Source organism: Vombatus ursinus, unplaced genomic scaffold, assembly GCF_900497805.2.
Source record: "Vombatus ursinus unplaced genomic scaffold, bare-nosed wombat genome assembly UNPS02014808.1, whole genome shotgun sequence".
NCBI lineage: Eukaryota > Metazoa > Chordata > Mammalia > Diprotodontia > Vombatidae > Vombatus > Vombatus ursinus.
This window is the reverse complement of record NW_020954586.1, coordinates 4536737-4562165: the sequence shown is the minus strand read 5'-3', so window position 1 is coordinate 4562165 and position 25429 is coordinate 4536737. Positions and strand designations below refer to the sequence as shown.

The 25429-nt window shown below is 48.0% G+C and overlaps 1 protein-coding gene across 1 annotated transcript in view; it reads right to left on the bottom strand.

Annotated features, from left to right (window-relative positions):
• DIS3L2 (DIS3 like 3'-5' exoribonuclease 2) overlaps positions 1–25429 on the bottom strand; it is a 356721-nt gene that overhangs the window by 38565 nt on the left and 292727 nt on the right. The window contains exon 15 of the mRNA XM_027875294.1: positions 22578–22657. Coding sequence (XP_027731095.1) covers positions 22578–22657 — 80 coding nt within the window. The remainder of the gene's footprint in view (positions 1–22577; positions 22658–25429) is intronic.

The window sequence follows — 25429 nt, the reverse complement described above, 5'->3', positions numbered from 1 at the left end:
AACAGAGAGCAGTGGAGGCTGAGGTCCACTCCGTGGGGGGCTCCCACCGGGTAGCGTGGTGGAACCCTCTGGGAAATGGGCCAGGGCCTGCTGCACACTGAAGAGGATGCGCTAAGTCATGGGGTTTCATCCCTCTCCTGACCTCTGAGGTTCCACGTGGTCTAGAACGTCTTCTCACATCCAGACGACTAGGACGAGGGCATGGGTGAGTCTGCTTCAGACTCTCGATTTCATTTCTCATGCTCCTGCCTGAGTAACCTCAGTGGGGTACCCTGTGCTCCGAATGCTCACTTCTCCCCTCTCCCTTGTCTAGATGATAAAGTTTTGACTACAGCTACTGGCATTCGAGGCTCTCCTCATGATCTCCCTCCCAGAGCAGACTAACTGAGCTGCAGGACCTCACAGTCCATCCTGTGCGCACACCTAAGCACATGGGAACTCTCCGGCAGCAGGTCCCTACTCAAGGGGAGATCAAAGCCACCGGACGCAGACCGTCCTACGTCTGTCTCTCCACCCCGGCTCTTCCCTCCCTGTTCTTGTCTTCCCCACTCCCCCTTCCACATCTCGCTTCGGCCTGGTCTAGAACAGAGCCTCCCCCACCCTCACCTAGTGAAGTGGCTCTGCCCCGTCAGGGCCTGATGCAGGGGCTGTCTCTGCCCCCTGCGAATGCCCCACAGTGCTTTGTGGGTCTCTCTCTTGCACCCTTCTTCTGTTTGCCTGAGGACCGTGTGCTACCAGTGAGCAGGGCCTGTGCATTATCGATCTTTTTATTCACAGTGAATTACACACAGGGGGTGGTTAATCATGGCTGAATGAACAAATGACTTCTAAGCCCAGCCAGTGATTGGTTTTCTCAGGACAAGCTTGTCGGGTCTGCCAGAGGCAACAGAGAAGCTTAGTCTCTGTGCTGGGGCAGGCAGGCAGGGAGGTGAAGACAGATGGATAAGGTAGATGGACAGGTGGACAGAGAGAAAGAAGGTTGTCGTTCAGTCATTTTAATTGTGTCCAACTCTCTGTGACCCCATTTGGGGTTTTCTTGGCAAAGGTACTGGAGGGGTTTGCCATTTCCATCTCTAGCTCATTTTACAGATGAGGAAACTGAGGCAAGCAGGGTTAAGTGACTTGCCCAGGGTCACATAGTTAGTAAGCATTTGAGGCTGCATTTGAACTCAGGTCTTCCTGACTCCAGGCCCAGAGCTCTACCCACTGTGCCACCTAGCTGCACAGAGAGAACCTGACAGACTTACAACAGGTCAGGCACCATGTTAAATCCTGGGGATACAAATCCAAGCATTCAAGATGGTGGCTGCCTTCCAAAGAGAAGGAAATGCCCTGTAAAGGGAGCTAGAGCACAGCGGGGGCAGCCTGGTGAGAAGATGAAGGGTGCAGAGGCAAGGCAGGGGCCCAGGACCTGGGCACGGCGCCCAAAGTTTCAGGGCGGAAATGGAAGAGATGGCCTGAGTACAAACAGCATGGTCAGGAGATGACTAGGAAGTGGGGTGGGCAGTGGGAGCAAAGGCCTCTGGGAGCCCCCTACCTCACCGTGAATCCTTAAGGGTCCATCACTGGCTTCCTGTCTCTAGCCAGACCTGAAGGAAGGGAGAAGCAAGCTCCCTCCAGCCGTGTGCTGGTGTGGGCGGCTAGCCTGTCCATCGTAGGGCAGGTGGAGCAGTGCTCACTCTTGGAGGGCTGAGCTAGCGGAAGTTCTCTGCTGACTTAATGGAACGTACCTAATTTGCCCTAATTAAATTACTCGGCTATAGATGATTATCATTTAAAACTGATACAATAAGTAAGTTTGTATGATTAGTCTCCAAGCTGACAAATGAATACATTTATCAAATGGCATCTTGGCCTGGCTCACTGCACACACAAAACCCTGCAGATGAAGAAATTAATTTTCCTCTCCTCTGCAGTTATTAAGAGTTGTTCCAATTGTAACGACACACTTCTCTTCTCATCATGGTGGGGATGTAACATGTTACGTTCAACAAGGCTATTAGTTATGTGGCTTTACACCACACAGACAGACACAGACAGACAGACAGACACACACACACACACACACACACACACACACTCACCCCCGGGTGAAACGAACAAGAAAATGCCCTTTGCCCCAGACTCACTGCCCCGTCTCCAAAGCCCATAGCACAGGCCCTCTACCCCACAGATCTCTGACCTCCAGTTGAAACCCCAGAACTGGGCAAGCCTCACAGCTTTGGGGCAACACCCTCCCTTTCTATGGTTTCGTTTTATGAAGAAGGAATGCCAGACATCAGAAATCCGGCTAGGCCAGCAGCCTCCCAGGCCCAGGTTACACAGAGGTCCTGAGAAGCGGAGAAAATGACTCTAAATGCTTTGGGCTGATGATTCGATCTCAGCTCCATATTCCACACCCTCAGGAAAAATATAATGGAGGCTGGGCACCAGATTTTTGCCCTTTCCTTTACCAGAGCATGGGAGACGTGAGCCCCAGACCCTGCTTTCCTACTTTCTCAACCAAGGACAAGTAAACCTAAAGAGAAAGCTTGGGCAGAGCCACCCACACGTGGAAGCTCCAGCACCTTGAAGCTGCAAATCTCCCCTCCGCGGTGGGCAGCGGGCCGGGCCTCCTCCACAGACTGAACTGGCTCTTGATCCCATCATCTGGTTTCAGGTACAAGGAAGTCTACACCACCTCATGCCAATCCTTCGATGCCTTTCTGCTCACTCTTGTGGGTGCCTTCCAAGACGCACCGCAAAAGATCTGGCCCAGGATGTTTTCCCTTTGGACTCTCCTGCCCTGCCCCACCCACAGGGTCCGGAGGAGGGAGGCAATCCCCCTCCCACTTTACATCTAGACCTTTCTTCTACAACTATGCTTCTATGACTCTTCCTTTTGCCAGATCCTTGAAATCCATGCATCTGCCTTCTCTCAATCCTGCTCACTGTCACTGGCCGACCATCAGCCATCCTCCCAACTGTTTCAATGCCTTCAATGCCTAGCTCACGGTCTTCTTTGCCCCTTCCCCCAATTATCTTTAGGGGTTTCAACATTCCTGTGGATGCTCCTGCAGCAAGCCGACTACACTGTCCCTCAGTGGCCTCTCTCTTTTCCCTCCTGTTCTGGCCCCACAGAGACACTCGGTCCCCTGGGCAGCCCCATTCCACATCATTCCTCTTTGTCAGCGCCCCTCCTCCTCCAGCTAGCCGGGACTATTTGTGCTTCCTCACACGTGGCCCGCCAATGGCAATCCCTGTCCTCCAGGCTGCGAGTGTTCTCTCTCCTCCCCTCCTGCCAGTGCCTCGACATCTACGTGAGGCTACGCCGTCTCCACTTGCACCCAGGGACCACACCATGTTTGCCGCTGTGTCCCAGGGCCAGCACAGGGCATCTGGCACAAAGTAGGGGCTTGATAAATCATGCTGATGGGCTGACTCAATTCTGAGTCCCCAGGATCCAGAGCTCTGACATTCTGCGTTAGGCCTATGACCTCTGGGACTCACGGATCTGCACGAAGGCCATTTTTGGCACCGATCCTCACACCATCTTCTTCTGCCGCCATCTTCCCCACACAAGCTTTCCTTGCCTCCACACCCAAGCTGGACTTCAGAGCCATCCACATCAACATCCTGTCCTCCTCCTCAGACACTCTCTCCAGTGCAGGAAACACTTGGAACTGCTGGCTGTTCTCCTCTACTGGCTGGCCTTGAATCAGCTCCCAGAGTTCACACCTTCACTTGTAGGGAGGAGTGGCAGAGCCAGAGCAGAACCCATTAAGACCCAGTTTGGCCAGGACTTGTACACAGTGAATAAGGGTACTGAGCCTGACGTCAGGAGGGACCTAAGCTTGAATGATACTTCCGATGCTTATTCACTGTGTGATCCTGAGCCAGTCTACTTGCTTCTCTGTGCCTCAGTTTCCTCATCTGCAAGACAGGGATAATCATACCTGCGGGCACTTAGGTGGCACAATGGGCACTGGGCTTAGAATCAGGAAGACTCATCTTGCGGAGCTCAAATCTGGCCTCAGACACTTACTAGCTGTGTGACCCTGGGCCAGTCACTTGACCCTGTTTGCCCCAGTTTCCTCATCTGTAAAATGAGCTGGAGAAGGCAACGGCAAACTGCTCGGTATCTCTGGCAAGAAAACCCCAAATGGGGTCCCGGAGAGCTGGACGAGACTGAAAACGACGGAGCAACAATAAATCATAGCTGTAGTGTCGAGCTCACGGGGAGGCTGGGAAGATGAGGTTGTGTGTAAAGTGTTCAGAGATACATGTATACGAATGCCAGCTCTGCACAGCGCTGTTCTTACTGCGTGACGAGCTAAGGGGCCCGTGGTTAGCAAGGCCGCCTGCTGCCCTAGCCCTTGGCTTCTCTGCTGAATGGCTTAGAGATCCCTCCGGGGCCGGGGGGTGGGAGGACCAGAGTGGCCTCAGATGGTCAATCTCACTTTTTGTACTGGCTAATTTAGCAGCTAATTCGGTTTTGTTTTTGTTTTGGCTAGGCAATGCGGTTAAGTGACTTGCCCAGGGTCACACAGCTAGTAAGTGTTATGTGTCTAAGGCCACATTCGAACGCAGGTCCTCCTGAATCCAGGGCCGGTATTCTATCCACTGCGCCACCTAGCTGCCCCTAGCAGCTAATTCTTGTGAACCTTGAAGCCAGTCCTTTGCTACATTTGCACACTGCTGAACGGCTGCAAGTTATAATTTGGGGAAAAAATAGCTTCACTGTCAAGTAAAGACTGCAGATCTTCATCAGGAGGAAGGCCATGAGGCTCCAGGGACGCTCCTAATGTGTCTGTGCGGCAGTCACACCGACACAGTGCCTGTCCTCAAGGCTTATACTCTAAAGGGGTACAGGATAAACAATGATTTTTTTAACTTCCCCACATCTAAGCCCTCTGCTCAGAATCCTCCACAGGCCAGACCTGACAACTCAACACCCTCCCTCTCCCCCAACTTTTTGTTGTTGTTCTAGAAAGTACAAACATCTTGCTGGCTCCTTTCCTCCCAAGAGAACACTGAGAGCTTTTCGCTTGCACCATCACTCCTTTGGGGGTGGTAGAAATAGAGCTCCTTGCAGTCACTCCTCCACTGACTGTCCTGTGCTTTAATGCTCCAGCTGGCAGATAAGGCCCACTGTTCTGTTCTCCCAAATGAGAATTAAAAAGATAACTACAAGTGCTGGCCAGAGACTCCTCCCAGGGGATGGAGGGGGGCCGGGAAGAGAGGGCTTCTCAGGGGAGCCTCATCCCCTCTCATGGGGAATTCCTAGTAGCCAGTAACTCAGAGAGGGCCAGAAGGGTGAAAGTTTGCCTTGAGAGCATCCCAAGAAGGGCTCAGTGCCCCCAGAAAGTCAGAAAACGAGGCTCACGTGTTGGCAGGAGAATCTGAAAGAGGGCACGAGTGCAGCAGGCCACTCTCTGGAAAGACAAAAGCCGCTGCGAACGAGCTGGGAAGTCCACAAGAGGGTGTGGGCATAGGTTTGGGTCCAAGCAGAAAGGAGGTTTGTATAACAGGACTGATTCTCACCACCACACCTCATTAGCAGGAACATCTCACCAAACGTGGAAGGAGTCTGAGAGGATTAGACAAATGTACCAGTGGGCCATTACCCAGAAGTGTGGTGGCCACAGGTGTCTCTGGAAGGCCATCAGGATGGAATGCCCACCACACCATTAAAACCTAGTGTGGGGAGGGATGGCAGAGGGGCACAAGGTCAGTTCAAGCCCATAGAAGAAAAAAGCACTTTGCTTAATGTAACCAAGTGTTAAATCTGCCAAGAAAGTATTTACGCTGTTTTATAAGGTTACAGAATTTGGTCTCCGGGGAATTTGAAAACTGTTTTGTTTCTAGGGCTTCTAGTAGGCCTAGAATCTCATTCAGGCTGTTCCCTGTCCCAGTCCTGGGCCTCCTGCTGATTTCTTCTAACAGGATGTGATGTGGTGATGCGCCTGCCCCTCCTAATAGAGCCCTCCAAGCCACAGAGAAACCGAAAAGGTGTCTGTAGGTGCTCTTGGGGGTGGGGGACTGGAGGGGTTGAGAGGAGTGGGGCGGGCAGGAGGGGATGGTGGCGAGGAGACCCTCATCCTGGCCCACAGTTTTTGTTCCATTCTTCCTCAACTCTGCCTTGTTCCTCCTCACCCCGCCCCTTCCTTTCTTCCTCCTTCCCACCTTTCTTCTCTCCCTCCCTTTCTCTCCTCTGTCTCTCTCTCCCTCTTCTCTCTTTCTCTCTCTCACTCCTTTCCACTCTCTCTCACCCTCTTTCCTTCCTCCTCTCTTTCCCAAATATAGCAGCGCAAATCCTGACTTAGGAAGGGAGGAGACAATAAGATATTTTAAAATGCCAGGTTCTGGGGCATAAGCAAGAAAATATTGAATACCAAATCCTATTTCCATGACCCAATCTACTCCCTGAAACATTCTTTGGGTCACAGAATTTGAAGGGTTGGAAGGGACTTCAAGTGGCCATCCAGGATACCCCATACCCCCAAAGAATTCCCACTACAACATACCAAACAGCGATTATCCAAATGACTCGGCTTAAAAGCTGTTTTACTTCTAGTGACGGGGCACTGACGCTCCCAAAGCAGCCCTTCTATTTCTGGACAGCTGTGGTTTTTACTGAGTCTATCCACGATCTCTTAGTTCTGCCGCCAGGATCAAGAAAACCAAATCTGACTCCTCTTCCATGTGCCCCCAGTGCCTTCCCTTCTCCAGGACAAACACTCTCAGCTCTCTCAAGAGATCACCACATGGAACCTTCACCATTCTGGCGCTCTCCTCTTGGGGTCCTCTAGCTTATCAAGGTCCTTTCTGAACCATGGTGCCAGAACTGACTATAATCCTCCAAATGGAGGCTGGGCTAGAGCATGGGGGAGGGGGCTCTCACTTGTTCCTCTGGGAATACACTGCCCAAGGTTGCTTTTAGCTTTGCTGGCTGCTGTATCTCATTGCTGACTCACATCGAGCTTGCGGTCCACTAAATACTCAAGTGTTTTTCAGACAAATTGCATCTCAACAGGCCAACTTGTGCTTATGAAATTCTTGGTTCATTTATCCCTATTAAAATTCCATTTTATACAAAAAGGAAAAGGACCTATGTGTACAGAAATATTTACAGCAGCTCTTTCTGTGGTGGCACAGAATTGGAAATTTGGGGGATGTCCATCCACTGGGGAATGGCTGAACAAGCTGTGGTATATGATTGTGATGGAGTACTATTGTGCTTTAAGAAGGGATGAGCTAGATGCTCTCAGGAAAACCTGGAAAGACAACTACATGAACTGATGCAAAATGAAGTGAGCAGAACCAAGAGAACATTGCACACAGTAACAGCCACACTGTGTGATGACTAACTTTCATCGACTTAGCTCTTCTCAGCAATGCAATGACCCAAGACGATTATGAAGGACTTATGATGAAAAATACTGTCCATCTCCAGAGAATGAACGGTAGAGCCTGAATGCAGATCAAAAATACTTTTTCTTTACCTTATTTTCCTTGGGTGGTGGTGGTTGTTTTTTTGTCTGTGTTTTCTTTCATAGCATGACTTACATGGAAATGTGTTTTACGTGACTACACATATATAATAAGCTATGTCTAATTGCTTGCCTTCTCAATGGGGGGAGAGAAGGGAGGGAGAGAATTTGGAACTCAAAATTTGAAAAAAAATTGTTAAAATTGTTGTTACATGTAATTGGGAAAAAACAAAATATTAAATTACCAAAAAAAAATCTATTTTATTAGATTCAGTCTAATGTTCTAGCCTGTCAAGATTTTTTGTGTCCTGTCATCCAGAGTGTTAGCCATCCTTCCGAGCTTTTGCATAACCTGCAAATTCAGTAAGGACATCGCCTATGCCTACATCCAAATCAGTGATAAAAATGTTAAACAACACAAAGCCAAGCGCCAGTCCTTGAGGCACTCCAGTGGAGAACTCCTGAAGCTGACACTGAGCCAACAGCTCGACTATTCAACCAATTCCAGATCCATCTTCTTATCCTATGTCCTACCCACATGTGTCCATCTTTTCCATGAGAACACCCTGGATACTTGATCCAATCCTTTGTTAACATCTAGATAAACTCATTCTACAGCAGTCCCCTAACTGACCAGCTAGGATTGGTCCAGGCTGCCGTCTTCTAGGAGAGCTCTCCTCTCTGCCATTACTGTTTCTTTTGGCTTGATGTCTTAGCTGTCCTTACATCTTGGAGACCAAGTCAGAGGATGTCAAGGAAAGCACCACGACTCTGAGTCACTTCAGGATTCTAACCTAGACACCGAAATGATTCAAAAGGAAACAGAGGCTGACAGGCTGAGCCCCTGTACCTGGGGCAGCTGGGATGGCAATACCTTCTGAATGGGAAAGAGTTGTCTCCACCTGACTCAGGGGAACTTCTAAGTCCAAGCCCTTAGTCTGCAGTATGCAAGGAAGGCTTCACCTAGTTTTAGACACAGAGGGTAGCCATCTAAGGATTCTCTGCCCAACATCAACTAGTCAGTCAATCAGTAAGTATTTATTAAGTGCTTATAAAATACTATGTAACTACTGAGGATACAAAGACAGCAGTAAAACAGCCCTTGCCCTCACAAAGCTTCTATTTAAATGGGAGAGAGAACACATCCCCTGAATTTAATTCAGAGGATCACTGCATACAAATTGCTGAACAACTGTGCTCATTTCGCACACCAGTAAGGTTATGCTTAAGATTCGGCAAGCCAGGCTTCAGAAATATGTGAACAAAGGAACACCAGGAAAGCAGGCTAGTCTGCAAAGAGACAGAGGAACTAGAGTCCAAATTGCCAACATTAGCTGGATTATGGAGAAAGCAAGGGAGTTTTTAAAAAAAAATCTGCTTCATTGACTACACCAAAGACTTTGACCGTGTGGATCACAACAAAATGTGGTGAGTCCTCAGAGGTGGAACACCAGACTACCTTGCTTGTTTCCTGAGGAACTTGTATATGGGCTAAGAAGCAAGTTAGAACTGAACATGGAATGACTAATTAGTTTAAGATTGGAAAAGGAGTACAAGGCTGCATACTGTCACCTTATTTAAATTACATGCAGAGGACATCATGCAAAATGCCAGGCTGGACAAATCAAAAGCCAAAGCAAACACTGCTGGGAGAAATACCAACCACCTCAGCTATGCAGATGATACCGCTCCGATGGCAGAAAGCGAAGAGGAATTAAGAAGCCTCTTGATGAAGATGAAAGAGGAGAGTGTAAAAGCTGGCTTGAAGCTTAACATCAAAAAAACTAACATCTTAGCAACTGGCCCCATCACTTTCTGGCAAACAGAAGGAGGAGAAATGGAAGCAGGGTCAGATTTTATACTCTTGGGCTCAAAGATCACTGCAGACAGGGACTGCAGCCATGAAATTAAAAGATGCTTGCTCTTTGGAAGGAAAGCTACGGCAAATCTGGACAGCATACTAAAAAGCAGAGACATCACCTTGCTGACAAAGGTCTATATGGTCTAGATGATAGTGAACCCATGGGAGTTGGTAAATGTAGAGAGAAAGCCATGGGGGAAACTCCTATTTACAGGGTATGGTTGAGACCAAATGGATGGAGAAGAGCCATTCAGCAATATTCTGGTGGGAGCTGGTCACACCTATCTATTTATACCACATCTGGGGTACACAATCCACTCCTCAATATGGCCACGCAGACAGCCAGGCTCCTTGGGCCCTCTCAGCAGCTCAAGTGATGAACTGCTGCTCTCACTGTTCCTATACTGTACTATCAGCATTGCTAATTAATGGCTGTGAGGAGGGGAGGGGATGGTCTGTGGCCACTGGACTACGCTTCTCTGCACATTCTTCATATCAGCAAGCTCCTCCATGCCCCCAACGCTTTGTACATGTCTGGGAACACGTGTCAGATACATGGTCATGTCTGATTATGTCTCCTCCCTCCTTGATAACAGCAGCTCCCTATCATCCCTTGGATCAAATACAAAATGCTCTGTGTGGCATTCAAAGTTCTTCATAAGCTTCCCCCTCCCACCTTTCTGGTCTTATATCTTACTCCCCGCTATGTACTCTTCCATCCAATGACCCCGCCTCCTGGCTGTGCCACAAACAAGACCCTCTCTTGTTCTCAGTTCTGGGCATTCTCTCTGGCTGCCCCCAGGCCTGGGATGCCTTCTTTCCTCTGACCTCCCTGGCTTCTTCTACGTCCCAACCAAAGTCTCACCTCTCGCTGGAAGCCTTCCCCAACCCCTCTTCATTCTAGAACTTTCTCTCTATCCTGCATGTATCTTGTTTGCCCAGAGCTGTTTGCATAACATTTCGTCTCATTAGACTGTGAGCTCCTGGAGAGCAGAGACTGCCTTTTGCTTCTCTTTGTATTCCTGGTGATTAGTACTGTGCCTGGCACACAGTAGGTGCTTAAGACATGTTTTTGACTGCTTGACTATACACTGAGATGACAGATGTGCTAATCTCTACTGTAGATGCCACTAGGGTCTTACCTAACTGTGAAATACAATTTGACACAGACGTCAATTTTCCTACTAATTGTTCCTGAAAAAAGATCTTCCCTTAAACCACAACTGCTCGACCTTGGCCTGGCTTGGTCAAAGAGGACAGTAAAGTGGTGGAGAGAGGAAGAAGGAAATATCTGGGAAAGGGGAGGAGCGGTCATATTGCCTGAAACTGGAAGACGAAATGAAGACAGAGGGATGGCAGCAGATGCTGGGGAGAGGAGAACGCTGAATCCTGAAGAGAAGAAACTCTCTCACATTTTGTCCCCTGGCCACATCTGCTCTTAGGTCAAGTCCTACGCCACACTGTGCTGGTAATGCAACACTAAGTTTACAAGAAACCTGGCTACATTCTTAATTAATTCCCTGTCTCCCGCCCCCAAAACCACCTCATCCACAGCCCCAACCTTTCCTAAAACTTTACCATTTGAAAAATCACCTCAGAGAAGAACCAGCCAAGCAAATGGAACACAAAGGGCGAATTCTGGTGAAAAGCTCCTCCTACTTTAAAAAGAGGCTTGTTGTGGAAATAATGCATGTGTTAGATGAGAAAAACCAAACTGGTGTTCTATGTTACGTCACTGCCCACACCAGCGGCAGCTATTCCAAAGGTTTCATTCTCAGCCCTCACTCTTTTATTTGCCTCCCCTAATCAGAGACATGCCCCAGAGGAAGGTCTGCATGTGAGCATTTAGGGTCAAGGGGCAGGTGTTGGGTGCACAGAGGAGGGGGTCAAGGGGCAGGTGCTGGGTGCACAGAGGAGGGGGGTCAAGGGTCAAGTATTGGGTACACAGAGGAAGGGGGTCAAGGGGCAGGTGTTGGATACACACAGGAGGGGGTCAAGGGGCAGGTGTTGGGTATATAGAGGAGGGGGGTCAAGGGTCAAGTACTGGGTACACAGAGGAAGGGGGTCAAGGGGCAGGTGCTCGGTGCACAGAGGAGGGGGTCAAGGGGCAGGTGTTGGGTATATAGAGGAAGGGGGTCAAGGGGCAGGTTGTTGGGTATGCAGAGGAGCCAAGCCCCACCCAGGCCCCACCCACACTGCCACAGCTAGGCTCTTTTAAAACGACTGCATTAGAAGTTAAAGCACAGAAAGCTCTTCTGTCAGGACAGACACCTGTCATGGGAATGGGCAGAACAGCCGCCCCTGACTCATGACAAGGAGTCATCACTGCCAGCCCCCTGGGGTATTCTGGGCCTAGGACTTCCAACAGCAGAGCCCCCAAAGACCCACGCAGCTCAGGGGAATACGGACATGGGATCCACAAAGCTGTACTGTTCTGCCACAGGAAAGTCATATCTGGCTCCAACTCTCCTTCCTTACAAAACACGCAGGGCGACAGCCAAGCTCAAGACCTATAGCAGTATCAGGAGAATAAGAGGGATAAAAGCAACAGGGTGCGACAGAAGGAGCGCTAGACTTAAAGACCTGGGGTCTAGTCTCAACTCGGACATTTACTGGCTGTGTGACTGTGGGCCCATTCTTCTGCCTCTCTGTGCCTCGGTTCCCTCAACTACAGAGTGGGACTTCATTATACATGGACTATCTATCATACAGCGTTGTGGCTGTTTTGAAAAATGCTTTGTAAACACTGCATCACTATAGAAATATAAACTATCCACTTCTTGTAGCAGTAAAGAATTAGAAACAACCACAGAAGTGGAAAACACAATACCATCCACTGGACAATGGTTCAACCCAGTGTGGTTCATGAATGTAAGGAGATGATTGGTGCCGTGAGCAACAGCAAATACAGCGAATGCAGAGAAACATGAGACGATGTAAGTGAACTGATGGAAAGTGAAGCAAGCCAAACCAGCTCGCCTGCAACGTTGCTAATGGAAAACAAAACCACCAAAACAATCCACAGTGAACGGCTTGAGATGACAGCTCTGGACTGGGAGTTCAGAGGCCTCGATGACTTACGGCCACAGGTCCCAGGAAGGCCCTTCTCTGGAACACGGCGACGACAGCAGCCGGGCCAGTCCCAGCTCCTGGCTGTGAGCGTCAATGAGGAAAACACCTTACGCACATGAAGCACGATCGGCACCCCCGGGGCTTCCGGCCCACTGGCTCTGATTCCTGAGGGCAGTGAAGGCAGTGGCTCCTCAGCCGTCCCTTCCTCGGGTGGCCCTCCCCAGGCAGTACTTAACCTGCACTGCTGCAAACCCACTAGGTTTGGTGAGTTCAGTTAACTGCAGACCAAAGGAAACTCGAGCTCCACACTTGGCCACAGCCTCAGTCGCTCTCCCTGGACGTGGCCCCTGGGCGGCCTCTCCCTGCTCCGTGCAGCTGTGCAGCGCCTGGCTGACCTCACCTCCGAGGCAGGGGAAGCACTGGGCTGGGGCTCAGGAGATTCCCCAGCTCGAGTTCTCACCGTACCGCTGTGTGAACCGGGGTGACCTGGGCTAACTCCCTTAGCTGTTCTGGGCCTTGGCGGCCTCCTCAGCAAAGCGTGGAGTCGGACCAAGTGAGTGGAGGATATTTCCAAGTCGGATGGTCTATGAGAGACAGCTCCAGTGGAGTCCCTGGGCTGAGCCCGAGGATTAGGCTCCTGCTTCGGGTGGGACGTTGCACTGTGACCAAGTGCCCCGCTCCGCCTTGGGCCAAGTCCCCTCTGTGAAAATCCCCCCTTGCCCTTGGGCCGGGAAGGCCCTGTCAGTGCCCCGAAAGCACTGCTTCCATCTCCCTGCCACGGAACCGGAAAGGGTCAGGGGCTGCAGACAACAATGCACAAGGCCTCACCTTCATCCTCATTCCTCACCTCGGAACAATCCCAGTTCCATCAGATTAGCCCCAAATAGGAAAGGCAGCAATAATAAAGAGTTTGCACTTCAGTTACAAACGGCCGATTCCAAAAAGGCCATCTCAGCCACAGGCTAGCCCCTATGCTATAACCCTCGGTTATGTCTGAGCTACAACAGACTCTTCCTTCAAAAGCAAATAAACCAACAAACAGAAGAAGGGGCTTCCTCTCAGCCTCCCAAGACTTTCCTGAGAACAGAAGACCTCCATCCATCTTTCCTCTGCCACTGCTGGGTCTAGACTCCTCTGCTCCCTGAAATGAACGCCTTACCACCCAGCCAGGAAACCATCACATGGGCCAAAGTGCAGAAGGACAACATCCCCCACCCCCACAGGGGTCTGGCAATGTTAGCCAATGTCACCCCGGGCTGGAGATCATTTCCTTCACTCTTCTCAGATTCAGGCAAAGGAAAGAAGCCCAGAGGAGGAAGCCTTTAGACGCTGGTCTGATTTCAGACTCCTGCCCAATTAACCCCAATACAGAAAGGTCTCTCTTTGTGGAAAGCAGCTCTGGAAATTCCAGTCTCCAATCCCATCCGTCCCCCTTCCCCCCAAAAATGATGAGGATGAGGCCGAAGGCTCTGGCCCAGCAGGGCTGCACTGTCAGAAGCACTCGCTGTCCAAGACTGCGCGGGAGGAAACAAAACCCTACCTGGCACGCACTGTCCCCTGAGCCAGACTACAGCCTATATGCCTGGTGGGAAGGGGAACCCCAGCTGGCATGTCTGAGTCTTTTGAGGAAATGCTGAGGCCTCTGCCATTCCCAAAGTGGGCCTTGCCTCCTTTGGGGAACCTATCCAATAGAAGAACAGTCATTCAGCGAGATGGCCAGGGACCTCCAAGCTGTAGAGGTGAAAGGAGGCCCAGGCCCTGGGAGGGTACACGCACCACTGCCAAGACAAACAGGTGAGAGCTCCAGCCGGGCAGGCACAGCTCAAAGGCTCCGAGACATCAGCCAAACTAACCTATGCTGACGGCAGGCTATGTGACACAAGGGTTGGCAGGTTTTGTCAAGGCCTGGATCTAGACAAGGGAAGCTCAGAGGCTTCCAGAGCTCCCCGGAAGGCAAAACCAAGTTGGCTATTCCTGAGGCAGATGGCTCCTGGGACTGGACAGCAGCACCAGTCTGCCAGGTCCAAGGCATGTGAAGCCAGACCTAATCATCTGCTTGCTCTGAATGCTCTAGAGACCCTGGAGAGCCCTGGCACAAGGCCAGAGAGCTGAAGCAAGACCTCTTTGACTCCCCGCTCCCAGAGCTTTCTCCAAGGGAAAGCAAGGTACCCTCGCTTCCTGACCAGGCTCCAATACCTTCACTACTGTTCTGTTGGATGGCAGGTGTCCTGGGGCCTCACAGGACACAACAGTACCACTTGCCACCAGGTGGAACCTCAAGGGAGCCCTGTACAGTCTGATTTCCCCAACCACTCCTCAATGGCCAGCATGTTTCCATTCCCTTAGACTTGCCTGGGCATCCCATCCTCAACCTGCCACTCTGCAAACCTCAACTCTATCTCAGTCCCAGGCCGTGTCCCACTCCAGATGTGCAGGCTGCCCCTTCCACTGTGCCCTCTGGGATGCCTGCTCCATAGTGAGTAAGCTTTTTATCTTAAGTCTCTTCCTTTCTCACTCCTTCCATCTTCTGACCTTCACAAGACCTGACTGCACCCCAATGATCTCAACTTCCCTCGCCACCCTTTTCAGCAAAGGTTGTATTTTCTCTCCAGTTCTCTCATAACGCCTGACGAACTGACCGCCACCACCACTTCCAACTCTCCCTATCACACCTTCGCTAAGCGCCCTCTCCTCTGAGGTTCACACTACCCAAACTGTCCCCAAATCCACAGCCTTTGTCTACAATGGCCCGGGAAGCTCACTCCACCCCTGGACTTCACACACTGGAAGAACCCCGCCTAAGCTGCCATGTCTTCATCGCTCTCCAGGCTGCACTTCTGACCCTCCTGTTCTTTCTCTACAATGCTTCCCCCCCCCCCCCCCCTCAGCCAGGTACCTGAACAGCTTTTCAGCTCCCTTCCATGTTCTGTCTTCCCCCATTAGAATGTAAGCCCCTTGGATGCAGGGGTAGGCTTGCTTTCTTTTTCTTCCTTCCTTCCTTCCTTTCTCTCTTTTCCTCCCTCCCTTCCTTCTTTCCTTCTTTCTTCCTTCCTTCCTTTCCTTTCTTTCTCTCTCTCCTGTCTTCCTTCCTTCCTTTCTTTCCTCCTAGTGCTTAGCACAGGGTCTGACACATAAACTCTTAATAAATGCTTGTTGACTTGCTCCATATTGACCCAAATCTTCGAAATTCTCCTTCCTTCCTCAATGATGTCAGTGCGTAGCTCAGTCTTTCTGTCTTCTCCCTACTGCCTGCCCTCATTCCAGGGAACTTCCACATACATATTGATGCGCCCTCAAATACGCCAACTTGCCAGTTCCTCAGTCTACTCAGTTCCAATGACCTACTCTTCCACTCCATGTCAGCCACACACGGAGACAGTCATTCCCTTAATTCTGCCACCACCCGTAAGTGGCCCACATCCTGGCTGAACAGCTCCTAAATTCCATTATTTGGTCGCAATCTTTTGTCATTCCCGTCTTTCCTATGCCTTTCAACCCCTAACCTTGTTCTTTATCCTTGCCATGAATTCTGTTTCCTCTCCACCCTGTTCTTTCCCAGGCTCTGCACTGGCTACACTCTTTTCCTTTCCCTATCTTGATCCCTTTGTGAGACTGTTTAAAGCTCCACCATCCTCTACTCTTGAATCGCTTGCCCTCTTCTTCTAATGTTGCCCACGACTTTCCAAACCCAAGCCTGAACTACTCCCACCATTTGCTGACCTCACTCCTACTCCCCTTTGGAGCTAGAAGAAATCATGAAATCGTGCTGACCTGAGTTAACTACAATCTGTGCTATGAGGCCGCCGCTACACTCCGCTCATCCGTCGTCAGCCGCTAGCCCGCTCACCGCAGTGTTTGTCCCAAGCCCTGTAGGAGAGCTCCTTCTCCCCTCACCCTGCACCGAGCACAAGAGGCCACGGAGCTCAGGGCTCCTTTTCCTCTCCTCCCCCCTCCTCTCACAGACACATCTTCCTTCACTAATTCCTTCTTCAGTCTTTTGCCCAAAAGGCAGCCCTTCTCTTTGCCAAAGCCAGTCCCTGCACGCCCTCCTATCTCTTCCAGCAGACTGCCACCACTGTCATAGTTGCTCTCTCTCTCTCTAATCTTCAATTTCTCTCTCCTGGTTCCTATTGTGATGTTTACAAACACACCCACGCCCACCACCTCCTCAAGGAATCCTCCCCTAATCCTCCCATCCCCGCCAGCTCTCCTCCTCTCCCTTCTCTTCCCTTCCTCAGCTCAACTCTCTAAGAAAACCCTTCCCAGCTTGGCTCCCAAACCCACCATTCAGCCACAACTGACCTTTCCCAAGAAACCCGCTGCTATGTCTTCTCTTCACAGTATCTCTCAAGTACATCTCTTTGTCTCCACTCACACAGCCATGACCCGACTCAGGCTTTCCTTGCTTCTCCTCTAGACTTCTGAAATCGCCTTCTGACTGGCCTCCTTCCTCAGAGCCTCTCTCCAGTTCCAAGGAGATTCTTCTAAAGCATGGGTCTGAGCAAGCTACCCCCTGCTCTGAGTGCTCCAGTGGCTCCCTATTACTTCCACAACCAGAGCCCTCTGTTTGGCATTCAAAGCCCTTCTTGTATTTCCTTCCCCTCCATTTTCTCTGTGATCCAACTACACTGGCTATTTGCGTTCCTTGCATACAATTCTCCATATCCCACCTCCGTGCCTTTGCCGTGGCAGTGCCCCATGCCTAGAATGTTTTTTCATTACCTCTGCCTTTTAGCTTTCATGGCTTCCTTCAAGACCCTGCTCAAATCCTGACTAATGCAAGAGCTGTTTTTGAGTGTCCTCAGCCATAATTGCCTTTCTCCCTAAGAGGACCTTTTTCTTACTTTGAATATATCTTGTTTATACCCAGTTATTTTTGTTTATCTTTCCCATTAGAATGTGAGCTCTCTGAATGTAGGAATCTTTTTGCCTTCCTTTGTATCCCTCATTACTTAGCACACAGAGAGGGTTTTATAAATACTTGATGACTAACTCCTGAGGCGATCCATTTTGACTATTGGGCAGCTTCAATTATCAGGAAGTTGTTCTTGGCATTGAGTCTAAATATGCCTCTTTGAGACATCCCCTGGTGCTGCTGGTTTTGCTCTTCAGGGCCAAATGGAACACATCCAGTCCTTCTTTCACATGAGAGCTGCTCACGTACCCAAACACAGCTCTCATGGTCCCACCTTGAGTATCCTGCAGGCTCATCATCTACAGTTACTTCAATCTTCACATGACAGGCCTCAAGGCTTTTTCTGGCTGCCCTCTGCAAATCCTCTCCAGCTGATCAATATGCTTCTTATCAATCCAATCTGTTACTGAGCCCTGTTGGTTCTACTTCCATCCCCTGCTGCCATCCCAGGTCAGGACCCTATTACAACCCCCCTTGAGGATTAACATCATCTTCTTACAGGTCTACGTGCCTCCACTCGCTCACCTCTCTGGCCCTTCCTTCATATCATTGCCAGAATAAACTTCCTCACGCATAGACCTTGTTATGTTACTTCTCTGCTCAAAAGTCTTCTACTTGCTTAGCGAGCAAAGATCAAATGTCCCTAAGCAGCACTCAACACTCCCCCTTTTACTCTGTCTTGATTAGATCACATCCGGACTGTTGTGTCCCATTACAGATGCCATATTTTAAGAGGACACTGAGCTAGAAGGCTTCACGGTTGGCCAACCACGACAGCAGAAGGATTCATACCATATGAGAATAGGATGAAGGAATTGGGAAGGGGGATTAAATGTATTCTGTTTGGAGGGCAAAAGTAGGAACAATCGGTAGACAAGGAGGTATTAACGATAGGTATCACAGGGAGGAAAATTTTAGCTCAAGGTAAGAAAAAGCTGCCTAACAATTAGCACAAGATTTAGTAGCTTCTACAATAAAGGATCAGAGGGCTTGGAATGTGATATTCCAGAGGGCAAAGGAGCTGGGATTGCAACCAAGAATCACCTGCCCAGCAAAACTGAGGATAATCCTTCGGGGATCAACTGTGAATGACTTAGCTTTTCTCAGCAATACAATGATCCAAGACAATTCTGAAGGACTTATGATAACAAACGCTATCCACCTTTAGAGAAAGAACTGATGGAGTCTGAATGCAGATTGAAGCATACCATTTTTTACTTTTTTTGGGTCTGTGTTTTCTTTTGTAACATGGCTAATATGGAAATATATTTTTCAAGACTGCAGATGTATAATCTGTATCACATTGCTTGCCTTCTCAAAGACAGATGAGAAGAAGGAGGGAAGGAAAGAATCTGGAACTCAAAATTTAAAAAAGTGAATGTTAAAAATTGTTCTTACATGTAATTGGAAGAAAAATAAAATATGAAAAAAAATTTTTTAAAGTTGATTTCTTCCCCAATCTTTCCCAGAGACAAATAAAGGGAAGGAACATGTAGGATACCACCTGGCATACTTGCTGCCCTGGCATAAGCCTAAAAGGAGGAGGACAGCCTATGCTAAAGACTATCTGTGCCCACTTTCCTTTTCCACAGAGGAAGAAAGCCAAACCCAGAAGGGCCATTCTGAACCACATCTTTTCTACTACTACTGAGGGCCCACGTTGACAGTGGCACTCACTGACCTCCTTTGGGAAAAAGGCTGAGGGCGGTTATTGGGAGCTGACGACAACCTACGTCCAAATGAAAACAGAGAATTCAAGAAGAGTCTCTTCCAGTGAATGTTACAGGCAGTAGAGGCAGGATCCCAAAAGGTCCTGATAAGTTGGAATGATGGATCAAACCTAACAAGAAAATAAATGCAAAGGCCTGAATTTATGTTAAAAAGTTCAACTTTAGAAGCATGGGTGAAGTTTTGACAAAGGAAGTCTTAAAGGAGATGTGTTATTTGCTTACAAATACCTAAAAGCTCTTACATAGAAGAAAGACTAGACTTACCAGTTCAGATCCAGAAGACAGAAAAAGGGCAGAGGCAGAAGTTACCCGAAGGCAAATTTCACATCAGTATAAGGAATGACTTTGAACAATTAGAGCTGTCCAAAAAATGTAAAGAGCCAATTCATGCAGCAGTGTGCTCATTGTCACTTTCCTCTATAATTGAGACCCTACAGTTAACTGACCCAGTAATACGCTGCCCCTCTCCTTGAATCCCTTGTCCCCTTCTTACCCCAGGTGACCCTCACATCTGCTTTCTCCACATGTGTTCCTGCGCAGCCGAATACTCCTGGAGGAAGCTGCACCATCATGCTGATGGGGTCTGCTGTAATCTCCTGCTATTTACAAACATCTATCATCTTCATGGGGCCCTCACTGCTCCATGGCAGTCCTCCCAGCTCCTTGATTAACCCCACAGAAGCCTTCTTTCTTTGTCCCTCCACCCCTGCCTCTTCCATTTTGCTGAGAAGGCCACAGTCCATCAGCTTTCCCCTCCTATTCTACACCTCATCCTGTATTCTCTCCTTTGCTAAGGCCCTTCACCTTGTCAGAGCCAGCCCCACTACCCGTGGCCTTCCATCTTCCCAGAAGCTTGTCCTTTCAACCATCCCCACTCTCCTTCCCTTCAAGTTTGCCTCCTTTACACATCACTGCCAGCCTCATAAACTGCACCTCTTCTCCATACCCAGAGCCCCAGCAAAGGCTCCCCGGCCCCATCTCCCACTTGCTTTCTAAGCCCTCGTCAATATGGCTGCCCACCCAGCTCACTCCAAGATGGCCTGTAGTCTTTATCCCTCCCTGCAGCGTTTGTCACGTTGCTCATTTCTGGTTCTCCTTTTCCCTGTCTGACCACTTCCTTCTTCATGGGCCTTGCTGGGTCATCGTCTGCCCAATTCCTCACTCTGTTACAACTCGACAGAGATGTCTTAGGAGCCTCCTAAGTGCTGGGGATTCTGCTAAGTGCTGGGGATAAGACTTTAAGAGCTACCATTCTATCCAAGGAAAACACAAGGACACACACACATAAACGCAACACACACACACACACACACACACACACACACACACACACACAAACATACAAAGAAATTACAGGATGGTAGAAACACTATACTACCAGCTGAGGGATCAGAGCTCGCTTCATAAAGAAGGTGGCCCTGGAGATACACTTTGAAGGAAATGAGGGATTTGAAGGGGCAGAGGTGAGAAAGGTGTGCTCTCCAGGCATGGGGCACAGCCTGGGTAAAGGTGTGGCACAGGAGATGTAATGTCCACAGGAAGTGAAGGGCAGTAATGCATGACCAGTCTGGAAAGCAGGCAGGAGCCAGACTGCAAAGGGATCTCAGTGTGCTTGGAGGCAGTGGCTTTGGCTCAAGAAGTCACCAGCTTATAAGGGGGTGTGAAGTGGACAGCGAGGAGAGAGACTGGAGGTGGGGCTAAGAGGAGAAGGCTCTGGCAATCCTCCAGGTGAGCAGAAATGGGAGTCTAAAGGAAGCAGCGGCTCTGAATTCTCTTCCTCTCCCACCTCCAATTCCTGGAATCTCTGACTGCCTTCAAGTGGCTGAGCTCAGGCTCCATGTCTTACAGGAGCTTTTCTCAGTCTCGCCATTTGTCAGTGCTCTCCTCTTCCTCCAATAATCCTGAATTTGCACACACTGCATTCTACTGGAGAACAGAATGGATGGGGCTTGAAGGTAAGGACCACTTTTCACTTTTGTCTCTAGTCTCTCTGGTGTAGTAGATTTTAAATGATTCCTCCATAATGTAAAGGAATCTATAAAGAAGGCAAATTTAAAGAGATCTTCAAAATACACTATTTCAGAAATGAAAACAAAAATGTCATCAACTTCCTAGTGCAGAAACACAAGGCGCCATCAACACATAGTAGTGAGTACATAAAGAAAGAAAGGCACAGGTTACATGAACCCTCACCTACAACTAACTCAGGCAGCAGAACAGGTGAGGGCCACAGCCTTGTTAATTCCTCTGCTGGAAGAGAATTACTGCAGAAACTTCCTGAAGAAGGGGTTTCATCATCTCTGCCACCTTTCCAGACCAAAAGGAGAGGATGCCCCTCCTCATGGAAGGAGCAGGGGGGAGTCACATGACAGTGACTCTGCTTCATCCCCAGGTGAGCAGAATCATGGATTGCTGCTGTAGTTGAGGCTGAGTTGTTTCAGTTGTGTCCGACTCCATCACCCCAAGTGGGGTTTTCTTGGCAGAGATAATGGAGTGATTTGCCACTTCCTTCTCCAGCTCATTTTACTGAGGAAACTGAGGCAAACAAGGGTAAGTGACATGCCCAGGGTCACACAGTTACTAAGTGTCTGAAGCTGGATTTGAACTCAGGAAGATGAGTCTTTCTGACTCCAAACCCAGTGCTCTATCCACAGAGCCACATAGCTGCCCAAATAATGAAGACATTTGGGAAGGCCTGGATCTCACACCTGTAGGCTGGCGTTGAGGATTTCACCTGTTCCAAATTATTGCCCAAGTTTCTAATGAGGAGCCCCTGGTATAACTTCTCTTTTCTCTCTTCTCATACTTCTTCCCAGGGTAAGGAGAAAGAAAAAAGAATGAAAATAAACAATGAGAAAGGTAGGGAAAGAGAACTTAGTTTTTGGACATACTAAAGCCCAGCACAACTGACTTATGGGCAGAATCTATGCAAGTGAAGAGAAAAGCTGTGTTATCAGTATTTTAAAGACAAAACCTGTTACAAGACTGTGATGGATACAAATTTCCTAGCCAGGCCAGAAATTTCAAGCTTCCAAAAAGACAGACACAAAGAGCTCCTTTTCTTCTCTCTGCACTGACTGTCCTCACTACCATCCACCCAAGCTAGAATATCACAACAAACCCAACAAATAGGGAATGCGGTCAGTCCTCGATTACAGAAACCATAAAAAGGAAAAAGCCACAAAGTGAATCAGCATGTGTGTGCCTGAGGGGCAGGAAAGGCAGAGGGGAGGAGGAGAAGGGAAGAAATCATCTTGTACAAATGGGATAATTCTGTGTCAGGAGAACTCCGCACAAACATGCCAGTCCCAGGAAGTTAGGGGCAAAGGAAACTCATAGGAGCCGTCTGCACCAGCCACCTCTGAGCTCCTTCCCACGCTGGCATATAGGCCTGTATATCTGTATGTCAAAAGTCAACACAGTTTTGAGAAATCTGCTTGTGAATTATGTCCAGAGTCAGGGCAGCCTCTCTGCCATGGGGGTCTTAGAGGGGAAAGGAGAACAATGTTGGTAATGATGGGACTCACTTGTTGCTGTCCTTGTATTCATAGATGTGACATCCTTGAGGCATCCCAGTGTCCTGGTCCAGAGTGAAAGCAAGTTTTAGCTGTAGGAAGGAAAGAAGAGAAACATGAGGCGGTGTTAGGTGGCACATTCCAACCATCCTCTAGCTGAAACGAAGGCAGCAACAGAAGCCACGAAACTCATTCCAGCTGATATCTCCACCCTGGGCTCTGGTGTGCAATACAGGAGACCACAGAGTCCTGCAAAGAACCAGCTCTGGGCAGAAAGAGGTTTGTGGGCATAAAGGAGTGCTTTGGGTCAGTCACAAGGGAGTCCCAAGGCAGAGAGGAGACAGAAGCACCTAGTGCTCGTGGCTGCAGGAGAACAGGATTTGGTCATGGTTTCAGGACCAAGAGGAATGCTAGCAGCTACAGGGGAACGGGTATCCTTCCCAGGTAAAGGCCAGAACACAGACCTGGAAGTAATGACACCCCCCCCCCCCCCCCCGCTCCCAGGATGACACCACTTTGGAAGCGCCAAAAACTTGCAGACCCCCAGAACCGGCTCTGCAAACAATAGCACAGAAAAGCCTGAAGCTTGGGACGATACCTAGGTGGCAGAGTTCAACTTTATTAATATAAAGTCCAAAGTTAAGAAATAGGCTAGAAAAAAATGGGTAAAAAGTAAAAACCAAAAAACAAAAAAAAAAACCAAAAAACAAAAAAAACTTGACTATAAAAAACTATTACAGCGGCAGGGGGATCAAGACATTAACTCAGAAGAGGACAACAATGTGAAAACAGTTACATAAAGAGCCTCAAAGAAAAATGCTAATTGGACCCAAGCCCAATAAGAATTTCTGGAAGAATTAAAGAAAGAGATAAGAATGGTAGGGAAAAAATTGGGAAAAGAAATGAAAGTGATGCAAAAAAAAACTATGAAAAAAGAATTAACCGCTTGGTAAAAGTGTCACCAAAAATACTGAAGCAAATAACACCTTAAAAACTGAATTAGCCTAATGGTGAAAGAAGCACAAACAGTCACTGAAGAAAAGAACTCCTTAAAAAGCAAAACTGATCAAAGTTACAAAAGCTCACTGAAGAAAATAATTCCTTAAAAATTAGAATTAGGCAAGTGGAAACTAATATCTCCACGAGACATCAAGAAACAATAAGACAAAGTCAAAAGAATGAAAAAAAAATGGAAGAAAATGTGAAATCTCATTGGAAAATAGAGCCAGAAGAGATAATTTAAGAATTATTAGATTACCTAAAAGTCATGATTAAAAAAAAGAGCCTAGACATCATATTTCAAGAAATCATAAAGGAAAATTAACCTAATATCTTAGATCTAGAGGGTTAAATAGAAATTGAAAGAATCTACCAATCACCTCCTGAGGTGAGATGAAAACTCACAGGAATATTATAGCCAAATTCCAAAGCCCCCACGTCAAGGAGAAAATATTGTAAGCATCCAGAAAGAAATCATTCAAATATCATGGAGCCACAGTCAGGATCACACAAGATTTTGCAGCGTCCATGTTAAAGAACAGGAAGTCTTGGAATGTGATATTCTGGAAGGTAAAGGAGCTAGGACTGCAACCAAGAATAACCTACCCAGCAAAGCTGAGTATAGTCCTTCAGGGGGAAAAAAATGGACACTTAATGAAAGAGATGACTTTCAAGCATTCCTGCTGAAAAGACCAGAGCTGAATAGAAAATCTGACATTCAAACACAAGACTCACGAGAAGTATAAAAAGGTAAACATGACAGAGAAATCATAAGGACTCAATGAGGTTAAATTGTATACATTTCTATATGGGAAGATGATACATGCAAGTCCTAAGAACTTCATTATTATTAAGGCAGTTAGAAGGAGTCTACACAGACTGAAGGCATGAATGTGAGTTGATTCTGTTTGGATGATCTCAAAAAAAAAACCCCAAAAAAATAACAAAACACCCCGAAGGACTGAGAAAAAGAGATGCATTGGAAGAAAGAGGAAGGGAGAAGTAAAATGGGAAAAATTTTCTCACACAGAAGTATGCAAGGAAGAGTGTTTATAGTGGAAAGGAAAATTATGTAAGGGAGGTGGCAGGCAATGCTTGAACCTCACTCTCATTAGAAGCAGTTCAAAGAGGGAAGAAAACATACACACACTCAGTTAGGTAAAGAACTCTATCTTACCAACAGGGAAATAGGAGAATAGGAGGACAAAGAGATAAGAGGTATGGGGTCTGGCGAGGGGGATGATAAAAGGGAGCACAGATTAAAGGAGGCAGTGGGCAGAAGCAAAACAGACTTTTGAGGAAGGAGAGGATAAAAAAAGAGAAAAATAAACAGAAAGAAAATGGGATGGAGGGAAATACATGGTTAGTAAGCATAACTGTGAATGTGAGTGGGATGAGCTCACCCATAAAACAGAAGTTGTTAGCAGAATGGATGAGAAACCAGAATCCAACAATATGTTGTTTACAAGAGACTTGCTTGAAACAGAAAGAAACAGTTAAAATAAAGGCTGGAGCAGAATCTATCATGCATCAGCTGAAGTAAAAAAGGTAGGTGTAGCAATCACAATCTCAGATAAAGCAAAAGCAAAAATAGACTGAATTAAAAGCGATAACATTTTGTTAAAAGGTACCATAGACAATGAAGGAGTATCAAAAAATTTTACAGTAAATTTTTCTATAAAGGCCTCATTCCTCAAATGTATACAGAATTGAGTCAAAACTTGAAAAAAAAAAAAAAGAGCCATTCCTTAATCAATAAACGGCCAAAGGATTTGAACAGTTTTCAGATGAAGACATCAAAGCTCTGTATAGTCCTATGGAAAAATGCTCTAAATCACTGATAATTAGAGAAATGCAAATTAAAA